The sequence below is a fragment of the Astyanax mexicanus genome, chromosome 5 (assembly GCF_023375975.1).
Source record: "Astyanax mexicanus isolate ESR-SI-001 chromosome 5, AstMex3_surface, whole genome shotgun sequence".
NCBI classification, from domain to species: domain Eukaryota; kingdom Metazoa; phylum Chordata; class Actinopteri; order Characiformes; family Acestrorhamphidae; genus Astyanax; species Astyanax mexicanus.
In genome coordinates this window covers 25,866,730-25,884,986 of record NC_064412.1, presented here as the reverse complement: position 1 = coordinate 25,884,986, position 18,257 = coordinate 25,866,730, and the positions used below count along the sequence as shown (strand labels likewise).

At 37.8% G+C, this 18,257-nt stretch overlaps 2 protein-coding genes and 2 non-coding genes across 5 annotated transcripts; 1 reads left to right on the top strand and 3 right to left on the bottom strand.

Moving 5' to 3' along the window:
- Positions 1-610: 610 nt before the first annotated feature.
- On the bottom strand, positions 611-729 carry LOC125802316 (5S ribosomal RNA). Its single transcript, XR_007439352.1, has one exon. It is a non-coding gene; the product is annotated as a 5S ribosomal RNA (ribosomal RNA).
- Positions 730-2,286: 1,557 nt separating this feature from the next.
- On the bottom strand, positions 2,287-2,405 carry LOC125802305 (5S ribosomal RNA). Its single transcript, XR_007439341.1, has one exon. It is a non-coding gene; the product is annotated as a 5S ribosomal RNA (ribosomal RNA).
- A 407-nt stretch (positions 2,406-2,812) lies between these two features.
- ttc4 (tetratricopeptide repeat domain 4) lies at positions 2,813-10,607 on the top strand. Of its 2 annotated transcripts, XR_007439310.1 has the most exons (11): positions 2,813-3,159; positions 3,270-3,387; positions 3,492-3,653; positions 6,119-6,196; positions 6,333-6,457; positions 6,559-6,645; positions 6,729-6,973; positions 7,802-7,886; positions 8,467-8,549; positions 8,664-8,848; positions 9,820-10,607. XR_007439310.1 is itself a non-coding variant. In XM_007257181.4 (10 exons), the coding sequence occupies exons 1-10, from the start codon at positions 3,061-3,063 to the stop codon at positions 8,764-8,766; spliced, it is 1,185 nt and encodes a 394-aa protein (XP_007257243.3). In that variant the 5' UTR covers positions 2,813-3,060; the 3' UTR covers positions 8,767-9,101. The 2 variants fall into 2 exon arrangements, 1 of the variants encoding a protein (XP_007257243.3); XM_007257181.4 differs by lacking the exon at positions 9,820-10,607 and having other exon boundaries at positions 8,664-9,101.
- On the bottom strand, positions 9,555-17,422 carry ttc22 (tetratricopeptide repeat domain 22). The gene is made up of 7 exons (XM_007257180.4): positions 16,810-17,422; positions 15,956-16,011; positions 15,044-15,159; positions 14,673-14,791; positions 12,676-12,837; positions 11,303-11,455; positions 9,555-10,339 (listed from the first exon to the last, which is right to left on the bottom strand). The coding sequence occupies exons 1-7, from the start codon at positions 17,368-17,370 to the stop codon at positions 9,812-9,814; spliced, it is 1,695 nt and encodes a 564-aa protein (XP_007257242.3). The 5' UTR covers positions 17,371-17,422; the 3' UTR covers positions 9,555-9,811.
- Positions 17,423-18,257: the final 835 nt, after the last annotated feature.

Below are 18,257 nucleotides of genomic sequence, written 5' to 3'. Positions count from 1 at the left end.
AATACAAAAATAAACTAATACACAAAAGGATATCCTGAGAAATAAATAAATAAAATCATACACATACATTAAAGTACACTTAGCATGAATTTAAAGAAAAGTACCACGTCCTACAAAAGGTGCTCTTTTAAATTTCTATTCTCCGCTGCCCTCCAAACAGCCTGAGTCCGCCACACACCTTGATACTGCGGTCAAGCCAGCCCCCACTTCAAAACGCTTGGTCAAACTAGCCCCCACGCTGTTTCTCAGAGCGCGCATACACTGAACTGATCCAGGTAATTAAGACCTTCAGGATCACATGAACATTCTAGACTCGGGTGTGTTAAATCTGAAATTTTCAGCGTGGTAGAGCCCCACGAACAGGAGTGAGCCGCCCTGTACCTATACTGTGATGATAAGAAAAAAATAATTAATGTGGTTATTTTTTTATTTGCATGAAGAAGGAATATTCTTCATCAGAAGAAGGAAAGTACTTAAAAGTGAATACTTAATCTGTAAATTGTTTACTGCGAGGTGAGCGCTTTCAGTAAACACAGTGTAGCCTTTTAAAAATGTGACAACATGGCTTAAACAGAGTAAAAAATAAAGGAAAATAAGTAAAGATAGAAAAAGCTTACAGCACCTGGTATTCCCAGGCGGTCTCCCATCCAAGTACTAACCAGGCCCGACCCTGCTTAGCTTCCGAGATCAGACGAGATCGGGCGTTCTCAGGGTGGTATGGCCGTAAGCGATGGCTGAGCTCCCAACAAGCCTATTTATACGAGTCTTTTCACTGTCATTTACTGCTTGTGACAAAAGTAAAACAGCGGCTCCCAAAAAGCCTATTTATAAGACACTCACAGACCTGAGTCTTTTCACTGTCATTGAGATCTACCACTCTGCACAGCTATACTGGAGCCGGTTTATGGAGAGCCTCAACCCACTTCATATCTCCCCCGTTATAGCACAACATGAATGCAGACCGCTAGAGGGAGCCCGTGAGGGAGTACAAATTCAATACGGGTGAATGGAGCTAATTGGCTACAAACTCAAATTAAAATTTGGAACTAAGCACTTGACCAGGATATTCCTTTAATTTTGCAAAGCAGAATAACGGGTTTTGCTTAAAAAAATATCTGCATGTTTCCATTTTTCTACAGTAATCATACTGCTAACTGGTGAGCTGATGCTGGAGGTTGAGCCAGATCACGTTTAAAACACTAGTAACTGGTGTTAAGCTTTAAAAAAATATGTATTTGGTACAGAAGCATTTGATATTGTTCTGTTTGAGAAAACTAGTACATTATTTTGTAAAAAAAAAAAAGATCAAACATTAATTGTATTTATTTGCTCTATATTCCTAAGTGGGTATTCTCCTCTCTATACATTCTCTGGTCATACGAGCTGGTGGACTTAAGGGGTGGCCCCTTCTTGTGCCTCCATGGTTAAAAAAGTGTTGCTAAAGTGCCCTCTAGAGTGGTAAAAAGAGAGACAATATTAGTTATTTGATTAATTTCTTATGGGGAAAGTGATTGAGTTCCTGCTAGGGTGTCCCTTGTGACAAATTATGATGATGTTCCTTCTAGATCAAGACATTTTTACTAATGCGTCTTAATGAGTGCCAATCTATTTGTGCCCTTTTTCTTTCCAATAGGAAAGGCAGTCGCTATGATGTGCTGTCTTTGCCCCTCCCCCTAGACATTGTCCCAAAAGGGCCTTCCGTAGTTGAGGCAATATCATGCAGTAACCTATTAGTGCCCATCAATGAGAAAACTGGATTTGGCGGTACAAGCTAATTGTTGTAAGTGATGACATATAGTTTAAAAATCTTATTCCCATTCTTAAACTTGTATCTATTTATGTTTCCAGTTTTAGCAACACCCCCTCTAGAATGAACATGCCCTATGTACTAAGGCGCCCTTTATTTTTTTCTCCGCTGCCCTCCAAACAGCCAAAGTCCGCCACACCTGATTCAGGTAATTAGGTCTTCAGGGACACGTGATCATTCTAGACTCAGGTGTGTTAAATCTGAAATCTTCTGCATGATAGAACCCCAGGAAAAGTAGTGAGCTGCCCAATACCGGTACTTTGATAATAAGAAAATATGAATGAATGTTCTTTTTTTATTTGCATGAAGAAGAAATATTCTTCATCAGAAGTATGAAAGTACTTTTAAGTGAGTATTTTAACTGTACATTGTTTACTGTGAGCGCTTTATTTGAAGAGTAAACACGGTGTAGCATTTAAAAAAATGACAACATGGCTTGAACAGAGTAAAAAATAAAGGAAAGAAAGTAAAGATAGAAAAGCTTACAGCACCTGGTATTCCCAGGCGGTCTCCCATCCAAGTACTAACCAGGCCCGACCCTGCTTAGCTTCCGAGATCAGACGAGATCGGGCGTTCTCAGGGTGGTATGGCCGTAAGCGATGGTACGGCTCCCAACAAGCCTATTTATAAGTCACTCACAGACCTGAGTCTTCCTACGATATTTACTGTTTGTGACAAAAGTAAAGCTGTACTAATACAAAGAATACAAAGAAGCTCTCAAATACAAATACTAAAGTTGCTGTATTTATTTATTTATATACTGAATTTATTAATTTATTTATTAGTGATTTTATATATTTTTTTCTTTTTGATTTCTGAATTTTCTTTATTCATTTATATATTTTTAATTTTGGCAGTTTTGGTCCTCCATACTGTAACAGCAAGGCGTAAGCATTTGTCCTTAATGGCGTTTTTTCCCTCTTACATTACTTTTACTCATACTTTAAATAGTTTTAATCCGGGTTCTCGTCACTGAGCTCCCGACCTGAAGCGGCGCAGTGGAGCTGTAGTTAGAGGAGCGGCTGCAGTGCTGGGGTAGAGGAACTCAGCGCAGCGTGTACACGCGTTTACACTCTGCACTGTTTATAGTTTACCATATATACATATTTATTCATATCTCTACAGCGTTCTTATCTAGTCATATTAACCTGCGTTTGTTTCCTTCCCCAGCTTCAGTAACAGAGTAATAATAAGGGTTGTAGCTCAGTAAACACGTCTCTCACAGTCTCCAGTGTAGCTAATAGAGCGTTATAATGGCTCAGTCAGACAGCGACGATGGAATGGACGAATTTATGGAGAAATTTAAGACACAGAAATACAAAAATGCGTTCAATGAAAGCAACTGGGAGGAGGTAAGACTACACTTCCTTATCTGAACTTTGTTTCCCATTCTTTCTCTAGTAGACACTAAAATGACTGTGTGTCATCCTATTAAAATCCTCCTGTGTTTTATTAATTACAGGAGTTTGAGAAAGTACCCATGTTTATGAAAACAGCTCCAGAGGAGATAGACCCACTGAAGAACCCGGACCTCGCCTGCATTCAGTCCATTATTCACGATGATGACCGACCACCAGAAGGCAGGTTATCACCTGTATAAAACTTTACTTTCTATCTAGTTATTGTATTTGCTGTTGGACGGCTGTTTCATAATGATGTATTAATACTTATTTTGCTTCTTTAGAGCAAGCGAAGAGTCTGAAGGACGAAGGTAACGAGTATTTTAAGGAGAAGAACTATAAGAAGGCGATAGTGGCCTACACAGAGGGGCTGAAGAAGAACTGCTCAGACTCTGACCTCAATGCCATCCTGTACACGAATCGTGCTGCAGCCCATTTTTATCTAGGTATGTACTCAGTCTAACACTCATTATTCACATATGTTCATGCACTGTACAACTGGCTAATGATGGCAAAAGTGGGGTGTTAAACTTTCTTGATAAAATTGCTTTAACCTCAGGAGATCGCTGGTTCGAATCTTGCTCATGTAGCTTGCCATCGGCTACTGGAGCCCTGAGAGAGCACAATTGGCCTTGCTCTCTCTGGGTGGGTAGATGGTGCTCTCTATCTCCACATCACTCCAAAGGGTGATGTCCTCAGCACAAGGCATCTGTGAGCCGATGTATCAGAACCGATACATCTAAAATGTCTTTTACATAATCTGTTCTATGGTTTGTGTGTTTTTCTGCCAACAGAATTTTTAGGGTTCAAGCACCGAAGGTGCGTAGAACCCTATTGTTTTTGCTAAGATTTTTCTTCTTCTTATTAGGGTTCAAGCACCGAAGGTGCGTAGAACCCTATTGTTTTTGCTAAGATTTTTCTTCTTCTTATTATTATTATTATTATTATTATTCTTTTTCTCCTGTAAAAACAGTTGTGCAGCCTAAACCGTAAGTCATAGAGAAATGAAACTTGGTAGGTAGATGTAGGATCAGTGCATCTCGGTGGACAACAAAAATGGCACCGATTGGTCAAGTGGTGGCGCTATAAACAAGGAAATTCATTTTTCACAATTTTCTCAATAACTCAAAAACCATAAGACCTACATTCAAAATTCTTTTTTTGATGGATTCCTTGGGTCAATACCAACAACTTTCCAATTTGGACCATGCACTTCCGTCTATATAGATTTTGTGCTAATTTGCATAATATGCAAAACCTACTTTTGCAAACTAGTCCTAGGAATTTTGACCAATCCTGGCATGTTTGGTATCAAAACACTCGTGAGAGCATGCGCTTCAATATTCATTAAGAAAAAGTTGAAATATGTAAACAATATGGCCGCCATATGCAAATTAGTCCTTCCGGATATATGCCCCATTCACTTCAAGAGGTAAATTTGGAGCACTGTTTCTCAGCAACCGTGCAACCTAGCAAGTTGAAACTTTGCATGCAGAATCTATCATACAGCCTCTAAAGGATGTTCAAAGGGCAACTTAATCAATCAACATGGCTGAACACCATCAGCCAATCAGCATTCAGCAGACATTTTGGCAGGCTGAATGTTGCCCAATCTGGATGATATTTGGCAGTTATGTTCAGGTGGAGACACTGTAGTGACCTGCAAAGTGCTGAAACAATCCGCCCACTGGGGGGCGCTGTTCCAAAAAAACGAGTATATGTCAATCATGCTGTACTATTTTGACATCTAATTGTTTTTGCCATATTTAGTACAGTGGCTCTGACAAATTTCTCAATACAACTATGTTTAAAAAGTGCTTTGTTCATTCATAATTGCTAATTGTTTGAAAATAGCTATATTGAAACTACTCTCTGGATATTTGGCCTATCACCTCCATTTCAGTCTTGCTGCACACTGTAGAGTCTCTAGGTAAATGTTCATTAAAAACATTTGTGAAAATTTCACATACAATACTCTCCAGGCATCAAGCAATCTGTGCGTCCTTGGAATTTCTAACCTAAATTGCTGTAACTCTGCAGTATTTGCTGTAATCTCACAATGTTAAAGACCTCTGTACAATATCAGCCATTTAATACAGAACTAGATTAAGAATAACTTGACATTACATGTCATATCAGAACATTCACTCCTTTGTGCCTCTTCTCAACATTAATAACAGGTGAAAGACTTTTGATCATTTTAAATGTGACAGAATGTCTCCAATTGTGTTAGACCTTCTTACACATCACCATCCTATGCTCTAGTAGGCACCATTGTGCTAGTTGGTGCTTGATGAAGCGCCATTTAATTCAGAACTAGATTTATAATAACTTCGTAATTACATGTCATATCAGAACATTCACTCCTTTGTGTTAATTTAAACTTGTTTGGTCAAACATTTCAGCTTGTTCTGCAAAGGTTCAAAGGTCAATCTGAATACCACTTTGTGAACATTCTGGTTGAAGCCACCTGATCAATACCAATAACATGTAGACACCTTTTGACTAGTTCTAACTCACTTAATGAATATCCTACAAAGTTCACTAGATTTACATGTGAATTTAAGCACTGATCAGGTTGAAAGGCCTCTGCTCAACATTAATAACAGGTGAAAAACTTGATAATTTCTAAATGTGACAGGGCATCTCCAATCATATTAGACCTTCTTACACATCACCATTCAATGCTCCAGTAGGCACCATTGTGCAAGTTGGTGCTTGAACCCGATGATTGCCGCTTGCGGCTATATATATATTTTTTTTTTCGTGCATTGCTTTTTGCATTTTCAAAAATATGCAATGTGTATTTTTGATAATTATTTATATTTATTTTTTTGTTTCTTTTAAAACAGTTAAGAAATGTTGCTAAATTAAATATAACTAAGTTTAGTATTCCCTTAATGTTCTATAGGAAATATGCGATCAGCGTTAAATGATGCAACTGCTGCAAGAAGGCTGAAGTCAGACCATATTAAAGCCATCATCAGAGGTAAATAATTGCATTATCCTGTAATATTGCTGCAAAACCTTCTACACCAATCTATTTTAAATGTTTAAAAGGTTTTGTTCTAGATACACTGACAGTACTTTAGTTAGCCAGTAAATAATGTTTAACATTTCTGTAGGGGCTCAGTGCTGTATGGAACTGCATAATTATGCAGAAGCTTTGCAATGGTGTGATGAGGGCCTCAGAATATTGCCCACCGAAAAGAAGCTGCAGGAGCTTAGGGCTAAAGCAGACAAGCAAAAGGTAGGCTGAACTAAGACTGACTTATATAATCATAAACTGTATTACAGCTTCTTACATACATTAATATCAAGTCAAAAGTCTATAATAATTTGTGTGTATAGAGGGCAGCAGAAAGAGATGCCAGAAAGGCTAAAGCTAAAGTGAAAAAGGAGCGGACTGACAGAGATGCATTGCTGACTGCTGTTAAGGTAAGAGTAAAGTCTTATTTGCCTTTATTTTTTATGCATTTATAACGCCTCCTTTAAACTAATCCTGATTCTGTTTGGAACAGGAGCGTGGCATTAAGTTGATGCCTGGGCAGCGACAACATAGAAGCTCTGACAGCGAGGAGGATGATGGAGCTGAAGGATCTGCAGCAGACATGGCAGAGCTGAATCTGGACGGCTTCAGCACGCAGGAGGCCACTGGAGCTAAGGTGTATCTGGATGAACAAGGTGTTCTTCACTGGCCTGTACTTTTCCTGTACCCAGAGTACAGACAGACCGACTTCATCTCAGCTTTCTGCGAAAACTCCAGGTATGCTACTTACCTTAAAACAGTATTCAGTGTTTATGTTGGGGTCTCCACTTTATATTTGGTTGTTTTATGTTCAAAATTAACATGATTTGTCCTCATAGAATGCTTTGAAGTAGGCCTGGGAAATATGGGATAAATGCATTTTCCTTTAACTACACTATTTACATACTTTCCTATACTGAGTACAATGATTTGTATTTTATATAATGTGCTGTAATTTATTTAGTTAAACTTGGCTAATTTTGCTCTCTGTAAAGGAATATACAGTTTGGCTCTTTATCCTTGATATACTTAAAACACTAATTATCAATACAGTTAGATTTTATCTATTTTAGTTAGCCAGAAACAATTTAGTACTTGCTCTTTGTAAAATACAATAGGTCACTCTGAGTTGCATATGCGTTCTGCACATGAAACTGTTTATTTACCCCAATTGCCTGCATTAAAAAAAAAAGAAAATCAGAACAGACAGGCTGATGTAAACCGGTAAATTAGGATTGATGGCCTTGCCCACCTTGACTTGAAGGGAGCGACACAGTGCTGTTAGCCAATCAGATGGAATACATTTGCATGTCATCAAAAAATGACATGAGTAAGAGCCGAAATCCTGACATTCTTCCTCGCCCACTAACGCACATTGAAACAGGAATAAAAAAATGCAGCTCATAGGGTTTTTATTTATACTAAAGACTGCCTCAAAAGTTAATGAACAATCATTTTAAATAGAAACATTTATTTTCTTTTACTCAAAGTGTAGAAAAAGTAAAAAAGACCAGACTAGTTTGTCTGGATTTGACTGACCTATTCTGATATGTGTCTGTTGTTCAGCTTCATTGATCACTTGACAGTCATGTTTGGAGAGGAACTTCCTCCTTGGGACACGGACAAAAAATATTGTCCTCAAAATCTTCAGGTTGGTCAAACTTATTGAATACTGTGTGAATAAGGTAATTGACAATAATTTGCATGTAACAGGGTATGCACATTACATCACGGTTGGGGAGAGTCACTGCAGTTATGCACACTCAGTGGCATTTAGTGCAAATGCTGTGAAAACACAAAATGGAAAAGAGCTGTTGTGTGATTGACTGTAAACACAGATTTAAAAAATCTGAAACTCCTGCTAAGCAGGACTGGTACTTCAGAACCAGGATTGAGCACCACTGGCTTAGTTAATTTCCCAGATGTTAAAAGCAGGTACATAAAAATCAGAAAACCTAATATCTGGCCACATATCGATGTCCGAAAACAATTAGTTCTTTGTTAATTTGATGAATTAATTGCGGTCACGCCCAACTGCCTTTAATATGTGCTTAGAATTGCTTGTGGTATTGATGATTCTCTAAGAGTAAAAAGCTGTGTTGTAGAATGTTTTGCCAGTCAGTACGACTAAGGGGTTGTTTACCAGTCGGAACGTGATGTCAGTGCATATCCTTTGACATCCTTGACTTATGTTGTTTTCCACACACTCACTCGTTTTCTTATTATCCTAGTTGTTTATTGAAGACCATGAAAAAGGTCACATCTATGAAGTGGATGTTACAAAGTCTCTTCTCAGTGTCCTTCAGCACACACGGTACTGACAGTTATTATTATTGTAATTTTTTTAATGCATATTTATTGATATGATTACTTACAGAAAGCTCACTAGAACACCTGTATTTGATTGATTACTTTATGTTCCCTTTAGATGCTCTGTGAAGCAAGGAACTCCTAGCTTCATTATCCTGGTGAAAGATTCTCCGTTCTGTAAGCAGTTTTTATCAGATGAGAAAGTCCATTTATTAAAATGAAGCCTGGATGGAAGATGGAAGGACACTGCAATGGCCAGTGACACTGACCCATGCCCCAAGTCCTTAAAGAGGTTTACTGCAGGTGCTGATGCAGTAATGTTTAAGTAATATATATATATACACACACACACACACACACAGTGGTATTTGCCAAGAAACATGGATATACCAGAAGACTGGATAAAGAAACGAATTACTGTAGTCTAAGTTGCCACATGGAGTCTACAGGCCACAAGACTACACTTTTATGTAAAACAGTACTGACCCATGAATCACAGTTTAATTATGTTAAGTTTATTTTTTTCCTCCCAATAAAGCAGGGTTTATAACTTTTTTTTTAAAGTCTCTTCTTTCTTTGAATGGGAAACCTAAAATATATGAGTATTGTTATTGTAATTTTGTTATGTGTATTTGGGTGGTATTAAATAGTCTTGTAGTTAATTTAGCCATACCTGCAGATATCCTGTTTGTTACGATGCAAAGAGCTATACAAGGCTATGGGCCTCATAGTAACTAAAACTTGCCAATAAATGCAATAATAGCAAAATGTAATAAGTCCAAGATAAAAGGAAATTAATAGTTTTATTCTTAACAATGTTGTAGATGGGCTTGTGAATCTGCATTTGAGCATTTTTAGCTTCAACCAAATTCACATGAGCCACATACCATTTAAATAAATGTTGTTTTACTTTTTTGAATGGCATTTGTCAAGCGCCCCTTAAATAGCAAGACTACAGCATTTTTTCAAGGTAAAATCTATGAAAATTTTATAATGGAGAAAGAAAAAGTTTGTACTTTGGGACTAATTTTATTTTTTCAAAATTACAGCATGGTAAAGTTCATTATTTACACGAAATTTACTAAATTATATGATGACAATTTTAATACCTCTGTCTCATGTCAGTAGTAATAGTAGTAACCATTTTATTGTACATTGTACAACACAAGTCTGTATTCATTAAAAAGCTAATGAGATTTGCAGTTTTCATGTTAGAGCTTGTTTGACCACACTACAAGAAATGTGCTTCTACTCATCTCCTCCCTTTTATACAGACAGTGACCTTCCCAGGGCTGTGTGTTTCCCCTGTGGCTGTACACTCTGCAGCAGCCTCCTGACTATACCCAGTCTGCCTCTCTTCACCAGCTCCTTGGACAGTTCTGCCACTTCTTCTGTGTGCTTCCTACACAGCATCTTGAGCTCAGTCTTTACAAGGCCGTCGCCGTGCCGCTGCTCGGCCCGCAGTACACACTCCTCCATTTGAGCAATAATGTGGCCCAGGTCTCCTGTGCTCTGGCAGAAGACTGTGAGCAGAGTGTGCAGTAATAAGGACAGGGCCCAGAGCTCCTGACCACCAGGCCGCTCCAGCTCCAGCGCTCGTTTGAAGCAGTCTATCGCATTCTGCTCCTCACCCTTCAGCAGGAGACAACGGCCCCTCAGCAGCTGCAGCTCGGGTAGAGTGGAGCCCAGTGGACACTGCAGAGCCTGGGCTAGGCTGACCAAAGCCTGATTAACTGCCATTTCATCCACCATTAAACTCTCCTGCAGAGCGTCCACTCCCATGTAGTAATAGACCTGATGAAGGAGAAATAAGGCTACTTGTCACAGTGTTTTTATAAACGGACACACTTCTGTTTGAAGACCACTCTTGCATTGGACATTGGAAGAGAATTAAGAGTGATATTACAAGAATTTACACAAATATTAATCTGGCTATCCAGTGCTTTGCTGTTCTCTTCAACAGAGATGACATTCTCTCTGTTACAGAGTGTACCCTTAAAATGATTTTTAAACTGTTATTTTAATGTAAAACTTCTACATAAAGTTGCCTAACTGAACAAGACGTGGGTATTCACTTTAACGTCACATTATTTGTTATATTTTATAGTTTATTGTTAATAGTTTTCTATGTTCACATGACCGGCCCCAACCCTGCTGGGGAGGCTGTGGGAACAGCAGTGGACATATAACATTAAAAAATGTATCACATGTAATTTGGGCCAATTTATTTAGTATTCAGTATGGATAATTCGACATGCAAACTGAATGAAAAAAAAATCACAAGAACTGCAAATTACTAGGCTGACTTACTTTAGAGCTAAATTTACAGCTATTTTTAGAATAACTTTTAATTTATTAGCTGTAGATTGTGGCAGTTGCATAGCTATTATTTCTAAAGCAATGTTATTTCTAAAGACCTGTTTTGTGGAGAGCTCTGTCTGCTAAATCCAGCTGCAGCAGCGGTATAAGATCACCCATGTCCACAGGTGACCATTACAGACTCTAAGCTCTTAATAGGGAAATTGTCAACACTAATTAAGTAACTAATTGGCCAAAGGTGTTTAAATAATTTTTCAAATAATTGCTCGGTGCAGATTGTTGAAAGTTTTTTGAATGACAGGCTGTGCTAGGAAACGAAGACTACGAAAACTTTAGTGAACGTAGGCATTTACGAACAAAAAAACATTTTGTTTAAGATTTATGCACATATTAGTTCTGCTTGTGTTCTATGAATAAGGTCCACAGAACGTATCTTACCTGCCCCATTTCCAGGTGTGTCCTCAGACAGGGCCGGACACTCAGCACTCGCTCAAGGTCAATACGAGCCTCCCTCAGATCCTGCCGATCAGGAATCCCATCCAGTCCCTGCTTAGCCCTGTCCAAGGCCTTCACATAGGTGCTGACCTTAAGCTGCAGAAAGTTAAAAAAAAAAAAAAAACTCCGGTTTACTGCATATGTTATTAGACATTAAGATACGTACGGTTTAACAATGTTACACTTTATTAGATTGTACATATTACTGGATTCCTTAAAATGTCTTGATATTTTAATGATATGTATTTACCATCACTGTTTGTTTTGATTCAGTATATAAATACATTTTTATACATTTAAATTAATGATATATATTTCCATATAAAGACCACTTAAAAAGGACAAGTTTCATTGATTTTATCAAATTGAAAACCTCTGAAAATATAATTAAGAGGAAGATGGATGATCACAAGCCATCAAACCAAGCTGAACTGCTTGAATTTTTGCACTAGGAGTGGCATAGTTATCCAAAAGCAGTGTGTAAGACTGGTGGAGGAGAACATGTCAAAATGCATGAAAATGTAGATTAAAAACCCAGGGTTATTCCACCAAATATTGATTTCTGATCACTTAAAACTTTAACTTTGCGTTATTTAAGGTCTGAAAGCTCTGCATCTTTCTTGTTATTTCAGTAATTTCTCATTTTCTGCTAATAAATGCTCTAAATGACAATATTTTTATTCTGAATTTGGGAGAAATGTCGGTAATTTATTAAATAAAACAACGTTTTATTTTTTTTTTACTAAAACATATACCTATTAATATCAAAATCAGAGAACTGATTCAGAAAGTGAAATGGTCTCTTTATTTCCAGAGCTATATACATTTAATGTTGGAAGAAACACTGAATGTGCATGTGCCTAAATACTTTTTTTTATAATATATAGTGTATAATTGTATAATGTAAAGCCTTGATTAGTTGAGTTAGGGTTGTGTGACCTGATGTAATTGCTGTATCTAATTGAATAACTCTTATATTTCTGCTCTTATATGGTATGCTGTGCTGTTAATAATACTTGAGTCCTCAGCAGCTGATTTCAACTGTAAATGCCACATCTGGAATCAACTATTAGCTGTGTAGTATACAGTCTCTCTTGTGCATCAATGATAAATTGTTGTAATGACACATTTGGCTAAGAAACCACTGCGCTATTACATGTATCCCCTGAGACATGGGGACTATGTAAAAAAGGCTGAGCTTCCTATATGGTCCAGTAATTATACATATAGATGTTAATATTTCACACATGCTGATTATACTGAATCTGGTAAAGCTTGAATTTGATGGATTATGTATTTAGGATTCAGCTACTTACTTTAGCCCGGGTGTAATAGGCTTGCCAGTTGAGTTCTGCATCAGGCAAAACGTTCAGGGCCATGTTACAGATTCCTACTGCCATCTCATGCTTGCCTGACCGAAAAAACACACTGCTTAGCTGATTCAACGTGAACGTGTCATCTGTAGCCAGTTTGATACCCTGTGAGGATGAACAGTAAAATGATTAATGCTTGTTAATGATTGAACAAGCATTTTTGTTTACTTTTTACTGTGTTCACATATCAATCCTAACTGAATAACCTTTATATAGAACATGGATAAAACCAAAAAACTGACAAACAGACCTGAGGCAAAATTCTTCAACTCTAGAAACACATTTGACAAAGGAGAAGCCTTTTGCACAGACTGAGACTGAAGTTGGAGCTGACTGTAGAAGCTAAAAACATATTTAAGGTGATCAGACGTGTATAAAGTAGTATTAAAGACCCAGACTTTTGTAAAAGAAACTGCAAGTGCTCTTTTACAAAAGTAACTTGAGTAGAATTTGAAGTGTTGTTTAATCACCACACAGTAGAAGTGCTAAAGTATTTAAGTTTTTTCTGTACTTAAGTAGTGTAAGTAGTTTGTTCTAAAATGTACTACTCAAGTACTAAAAGTAAAAGTACAGTACTGTGTTTTGTAGTTACAAAAAGCAGTGGACAGTTCTCAGATACATAACAAATGTATCAGAGTAAATGTATTAAACTCATGGAAAATATATGTTGCATGTAGTAAATACAGCTACAGCATTTTAGTACTTAAGTAGAGTAGTGAAGTAGTTCTCTCTTTAATTGTGATTTTGAGTCCAAATAATGGCAGCAACAAATAAATAGAAGTTTTCTTTTTCAAAATATAGTGAAAATGAAATAACAGCCAAACTAAACAAAGCTACATATTCAACAATTACTACCTCATTCATAAGGATATATCAATGGCATTTACTTTTCTGTTGAAGTCTGTTTATTTTGAATTATTATCAAAAGCTAAAAAAAGTATGCACCATGTCACAAAGCAAAAATCCCCTCAAACTGTCACTTCAGTGTTATTTAAAGGTCTTCTCAGTCACCAAATCTGAAGCCATTAAAACACATTTGAGATGTAGTATAATAATCATGTCTACATAGACCAGAATCATGAAGCAATCAGTGGAATCAGTGGAATTAAGATCTAATACTGTTCTGAGAACAAACATAGACTGGACCCAGTATTTATTACTGAAATAAGAGCCATAAAAAAATGAAGCTAGGCTGTGGGATCTGTTGTTTTTTTTTCCAAGGTTGAACATCCCTTAAGGCTGGAGTCCATCAACGCGCCAACAAACCCATCCATCTGGTTGGGGCACCTAACCTGTGTATAACTGTTGAACTGTTCTACACTGTTGTACCCAATAACAGTTTTCAATGTTTTCATGTATTAAAATCTTCTCCTATTAGTACTGTTCTAAAATGTATTGCTGTTCTGTATTCACAGTGTTCTACAATGTTTCCTGTACTGTATTCTGTAAATATTCAAGAATGTTTTCCTGCATTTTATTCAAATGTTCTAGCATGTTTTCCTTATGTACACAGTTCTAGAATATTTTCCTGCACTGCAATCATAATGTTGTAATATGTTCTAGAACAAGGGTTGGCAATAGGCAGCTCACGGGCCAGATGTGGCCCGCAAGCATGAAACATCTGGCCCATGAGGTTGTTTGAACTATAATGAACAATAATATTTATTTATTTTTTCCTTTCTTCTTGGGTTTACCTGCTTTGAGATAATCTGTTTTACAATTGGGTTCAACAACACTCTGGGCTGGTAAGCTTCTAGTCTGTAGCACTCTTTTTTTTTTTTTGTGGCCCGCCATGTAATGACTTGGAAAATATCTGGCCCGTGGCCAAATTTAATTGCCGACCCCTGTTCTGGAATGTTCTCCTCATTAACACTGTTCTGGTAACATTGTGTTTTTTTTATTTTTAGCTAATTATTTGTGTTTGTTCTGATGTACAGTACCAATCCATAGCATGAGAGCGGGTCAGATCCAGAGAGGCCGCAGTCGTGAACTGCCATTGGAACAGTGGGGAACTCTTCCGTCCTCTCCAGCATGAGCCCAATGTAACACCATGCGAGTGCTGGAACACAGTCAGGTAAATCAGTCAGTGAAGACATATGTATGTATGAGTTTGATAGCACAGGCATGATGGATTGAATAAAAATATACATTTTAAGAGAGTTAAAGCATTTAAGATCTCAAGATACTCAAAGTCTGTAATTAATAACTAATAATAACTTAAACTAAGGTCAAAATAACAGCGGAAACATTTGTTTGCTAATAAGAAAAAGCTAAACTGACAGATTGATGAGTGACTGATGACAGTGTTTACCTTTAAGGTGTGTTGTCTCTGAGTTTAGAGTCTCTGTTAGCAGTGTTAGGCCTTTGTTGAAGTGGCCAAGCCGGGTGTACTCCAAATCCTTTGAATCATTGACAATAGTGTATAATCTATAAAAACAAGCAGATTGTAAATTATTTAAGACTGAATCTTACAAATTCAGTGAGCAGCTCGTTCATGTTTGTTTCTTATTGTGGGAACATGAGTTTAAATATTTTAAGGTTAAATCATAATGTAACATAAATTACACATCATTTCATGTATGACACAACAGTTACAGAGTTTCATCTCTGTAACTAACCCAACAAAAATACATTCTGTTCTGTAATTATTATTTCAGGATGTTTAGTATATGTCACTTTGGAACTTTATGAGTTAATATAAAGTACAAAATGCTGGTGTAAGGAATTTTATACAGTTTTTAAAGGGTATGTGACACTTCTGTCACAATGGGTTCTTTTTGGGTTAGGTTATTCAAGTAATTCAAACAATTTTTGGTTAGTAGAATGTTTTCTAAATGTTACAGTTAATATTCAAATCTGACAGTTTTCTTGATGTTCTTAGAACTTTTTTATTGCATGTTTTAAAACATTCTGGTAACATTACTGCAATGTCACGTGTGTCAATTTTTTACTTTTCTGGCAACATTATGTGAGAAACGTCTATGTAAAGCTGAGTTGCAAACCAGTATTATGTCACATGTTTTCAGAACGTTCCTGTAACATTATTTCTGTAATGTTACAGGTTAACCTTCCTGAAACTTATTAAAAACATTGCTGAATGTTCCTATAATGTTTTTGTTAGCTGGGATGTGTTTATGTCTGCTATTTATATTTAAAATAACCTTTTATTAAATATGGCCTACTGTGGACAATGTTTTGTAATCATAAGTGGAAAGCAGCTGACCTTATGTGAATTGTTGCCATTTTGAAGTACCAATTCCACTTCTCTTCTGTAGGTACCTGTAACCATTAGCAACAGAAGCATTGAGAGAGCATGACAATATCTGTTATGATAACATGTGTATCAACATACAGTCCATTGAATACACAATGGGAGTGAGCTTTACAAATACAAGAATGTGTCAACCTGTCAATTAATATTCAGTCAGTTATTTTTCAGTCTTAATATTGTTGCATGTGTCCACACATTTTGTACTTTTGTAGACTTTTGTTCTTAAAAAAAAAAAAAAACATTTATTTCCATTATACTACCTATTCCATTTTCTCCCCAATTTCAAAGCTAATTACCCAACCCACTCATTAGGACTCCCCCTATCACTAGTGATGCCCCAACACCAGGAGGGTGAAGACTAGCACATGCCTCCTCCGATACATGTGAAGTCAGACTCTGCCTCTTTCCGAACTGCTGCTGATGTGTCATTGCAGAGAAGCTTGCGCCCTTGGAGGAAAGTGCAATGATTTGGTTCTGATACATCAGCTCACAGATTGTGGTGATTGACATCACCCTTTGGAGTGATTTGGGGAAAGAGCTCCATCTACCCATCCAGGGAGAACAAGGATAACTGTGCTCTCTCAGGAGCTACATAAACGGGATTCAAACCAGTGATCTCCCGATCATGGTGGCAGTGCTTAGCCCACTGGACCACACAGAACATGAACATTACAGAACATTACGTTACATTAAATTTTTTCAGGTTGATGAAACAACCTTAAAACAACCTAAACTGCACCTGTTTGGCAGCTATGCTATAAAACCTCTTTTTAATTATTATTTCTAAATGCGATGTAAATTCTCACCAGTTCTCCATAGTGCAGTGCCCGGTTATACAGGGTCAGTGCAGCGGTCAGCCTCTCCTGCTGGTCCTCCTCTTTCTCTAGCTGTACGTCGTGTGGATGGGCGTAAGCTTGCTCGGCCAGGCACCGGGCTGTCCTGAGCCTGCAGTCTGCCTGGCTCTCACCAGTCTCTGTGCCCATGAGAGCCGCCACCCGTTCCAGGTACTCGCTCTCGTCCTGCTCCTGGCCCAGTCCTCCACATACGTGGGCCAGGTTGGCCCAGGCATTCAGGTTTCCAGGATCTTCCTGGCAGATGCTCCGAAAGATCTCCTCAGCAGCATCCAGCTCATCCAAATGACAGGCCAGCAGGCCCAGCATGTTTCGAACAGCATACTGCAGCCTCCCAGTCTCGGCCTCCAGCTCAGCCCTCAGACTCTCCTGCTTCAGCTGGGTATCGTGGCGGCGCAGGGTTTCTGGTCCATCAGGCTCTCTGTTTAGATGAAGCGGAAGGTGAAAATGTCCAGGGATGAAGTCCAGTTCTTCTATCAGGGCCTCAATGTCCTCCTCTGTGTTGCCTTCCTCCATTGTTGTGTCCACACCCTCCCAGGCAAGCACATACTAATGTCAGAGAGGAGGAGGACATGCACTGGAGATGTCATTGTGTCGTAATAAAGACAGGAAATACTGGTTGGACTTGGAGGTTGTGAGGGCAGGGAGTGTAGAAGTAAAGAATGATGTGGTTTGGCAAGTGCTTTCTTGTCTTCTGTACTAGTCTTCTACAACAGCTGTCAGCTCTGTGGTATTTGAAATTGGGGATGGTTTGGGAGTGAGGTGTGTAAATAATAAGTGTTTAATAAGTGCTTGTTAGTTTACATTCAATGTTCAATGACACACCTGCTTTGTCATCATCAACTCACCACTTCTTTATCAGCCATTTGATCAGAACACACTACAGACATTGTTCAGATTCCTTGATCATGTTGTTCAAACACAACCATCTAAATTCACTGTATTTGTTTGCTTAAATTTATATTATCAAATAGCCACACACTTCTTTTCTCTGCAGTAAAATTAGTTATTTACATTCTAGACTCCTTCAGAACACTTGCTAAAGCTGTCTGTTTACTCTTTACACCACTTAATAATTTCAGATCAGCAAGAGAAATGTGATTTGGTGTTTTACAGACACTCTAAGACTAGGTCGGTGGCTTAAACATGGTCAGGCCATTACACATGTTGTAAAATAACATATGACATTGCAAATACTGTTATTAGTGTAAAAATGTCTTTATTTTAAAACTTTTCTCACTGTTGTTTGTCTCACTACACTCTAAAAAACAGAGGTACGATATAAGTACTTTTTTGTACTCAAAGGTACACTTTTTATAATTGTACCCTCAAATGATTAATATTGGTCTTTACAGGGTCAAATTTGTTCCCTCTGAAGTACAAAGTCTTTCCCAACAGCAGGA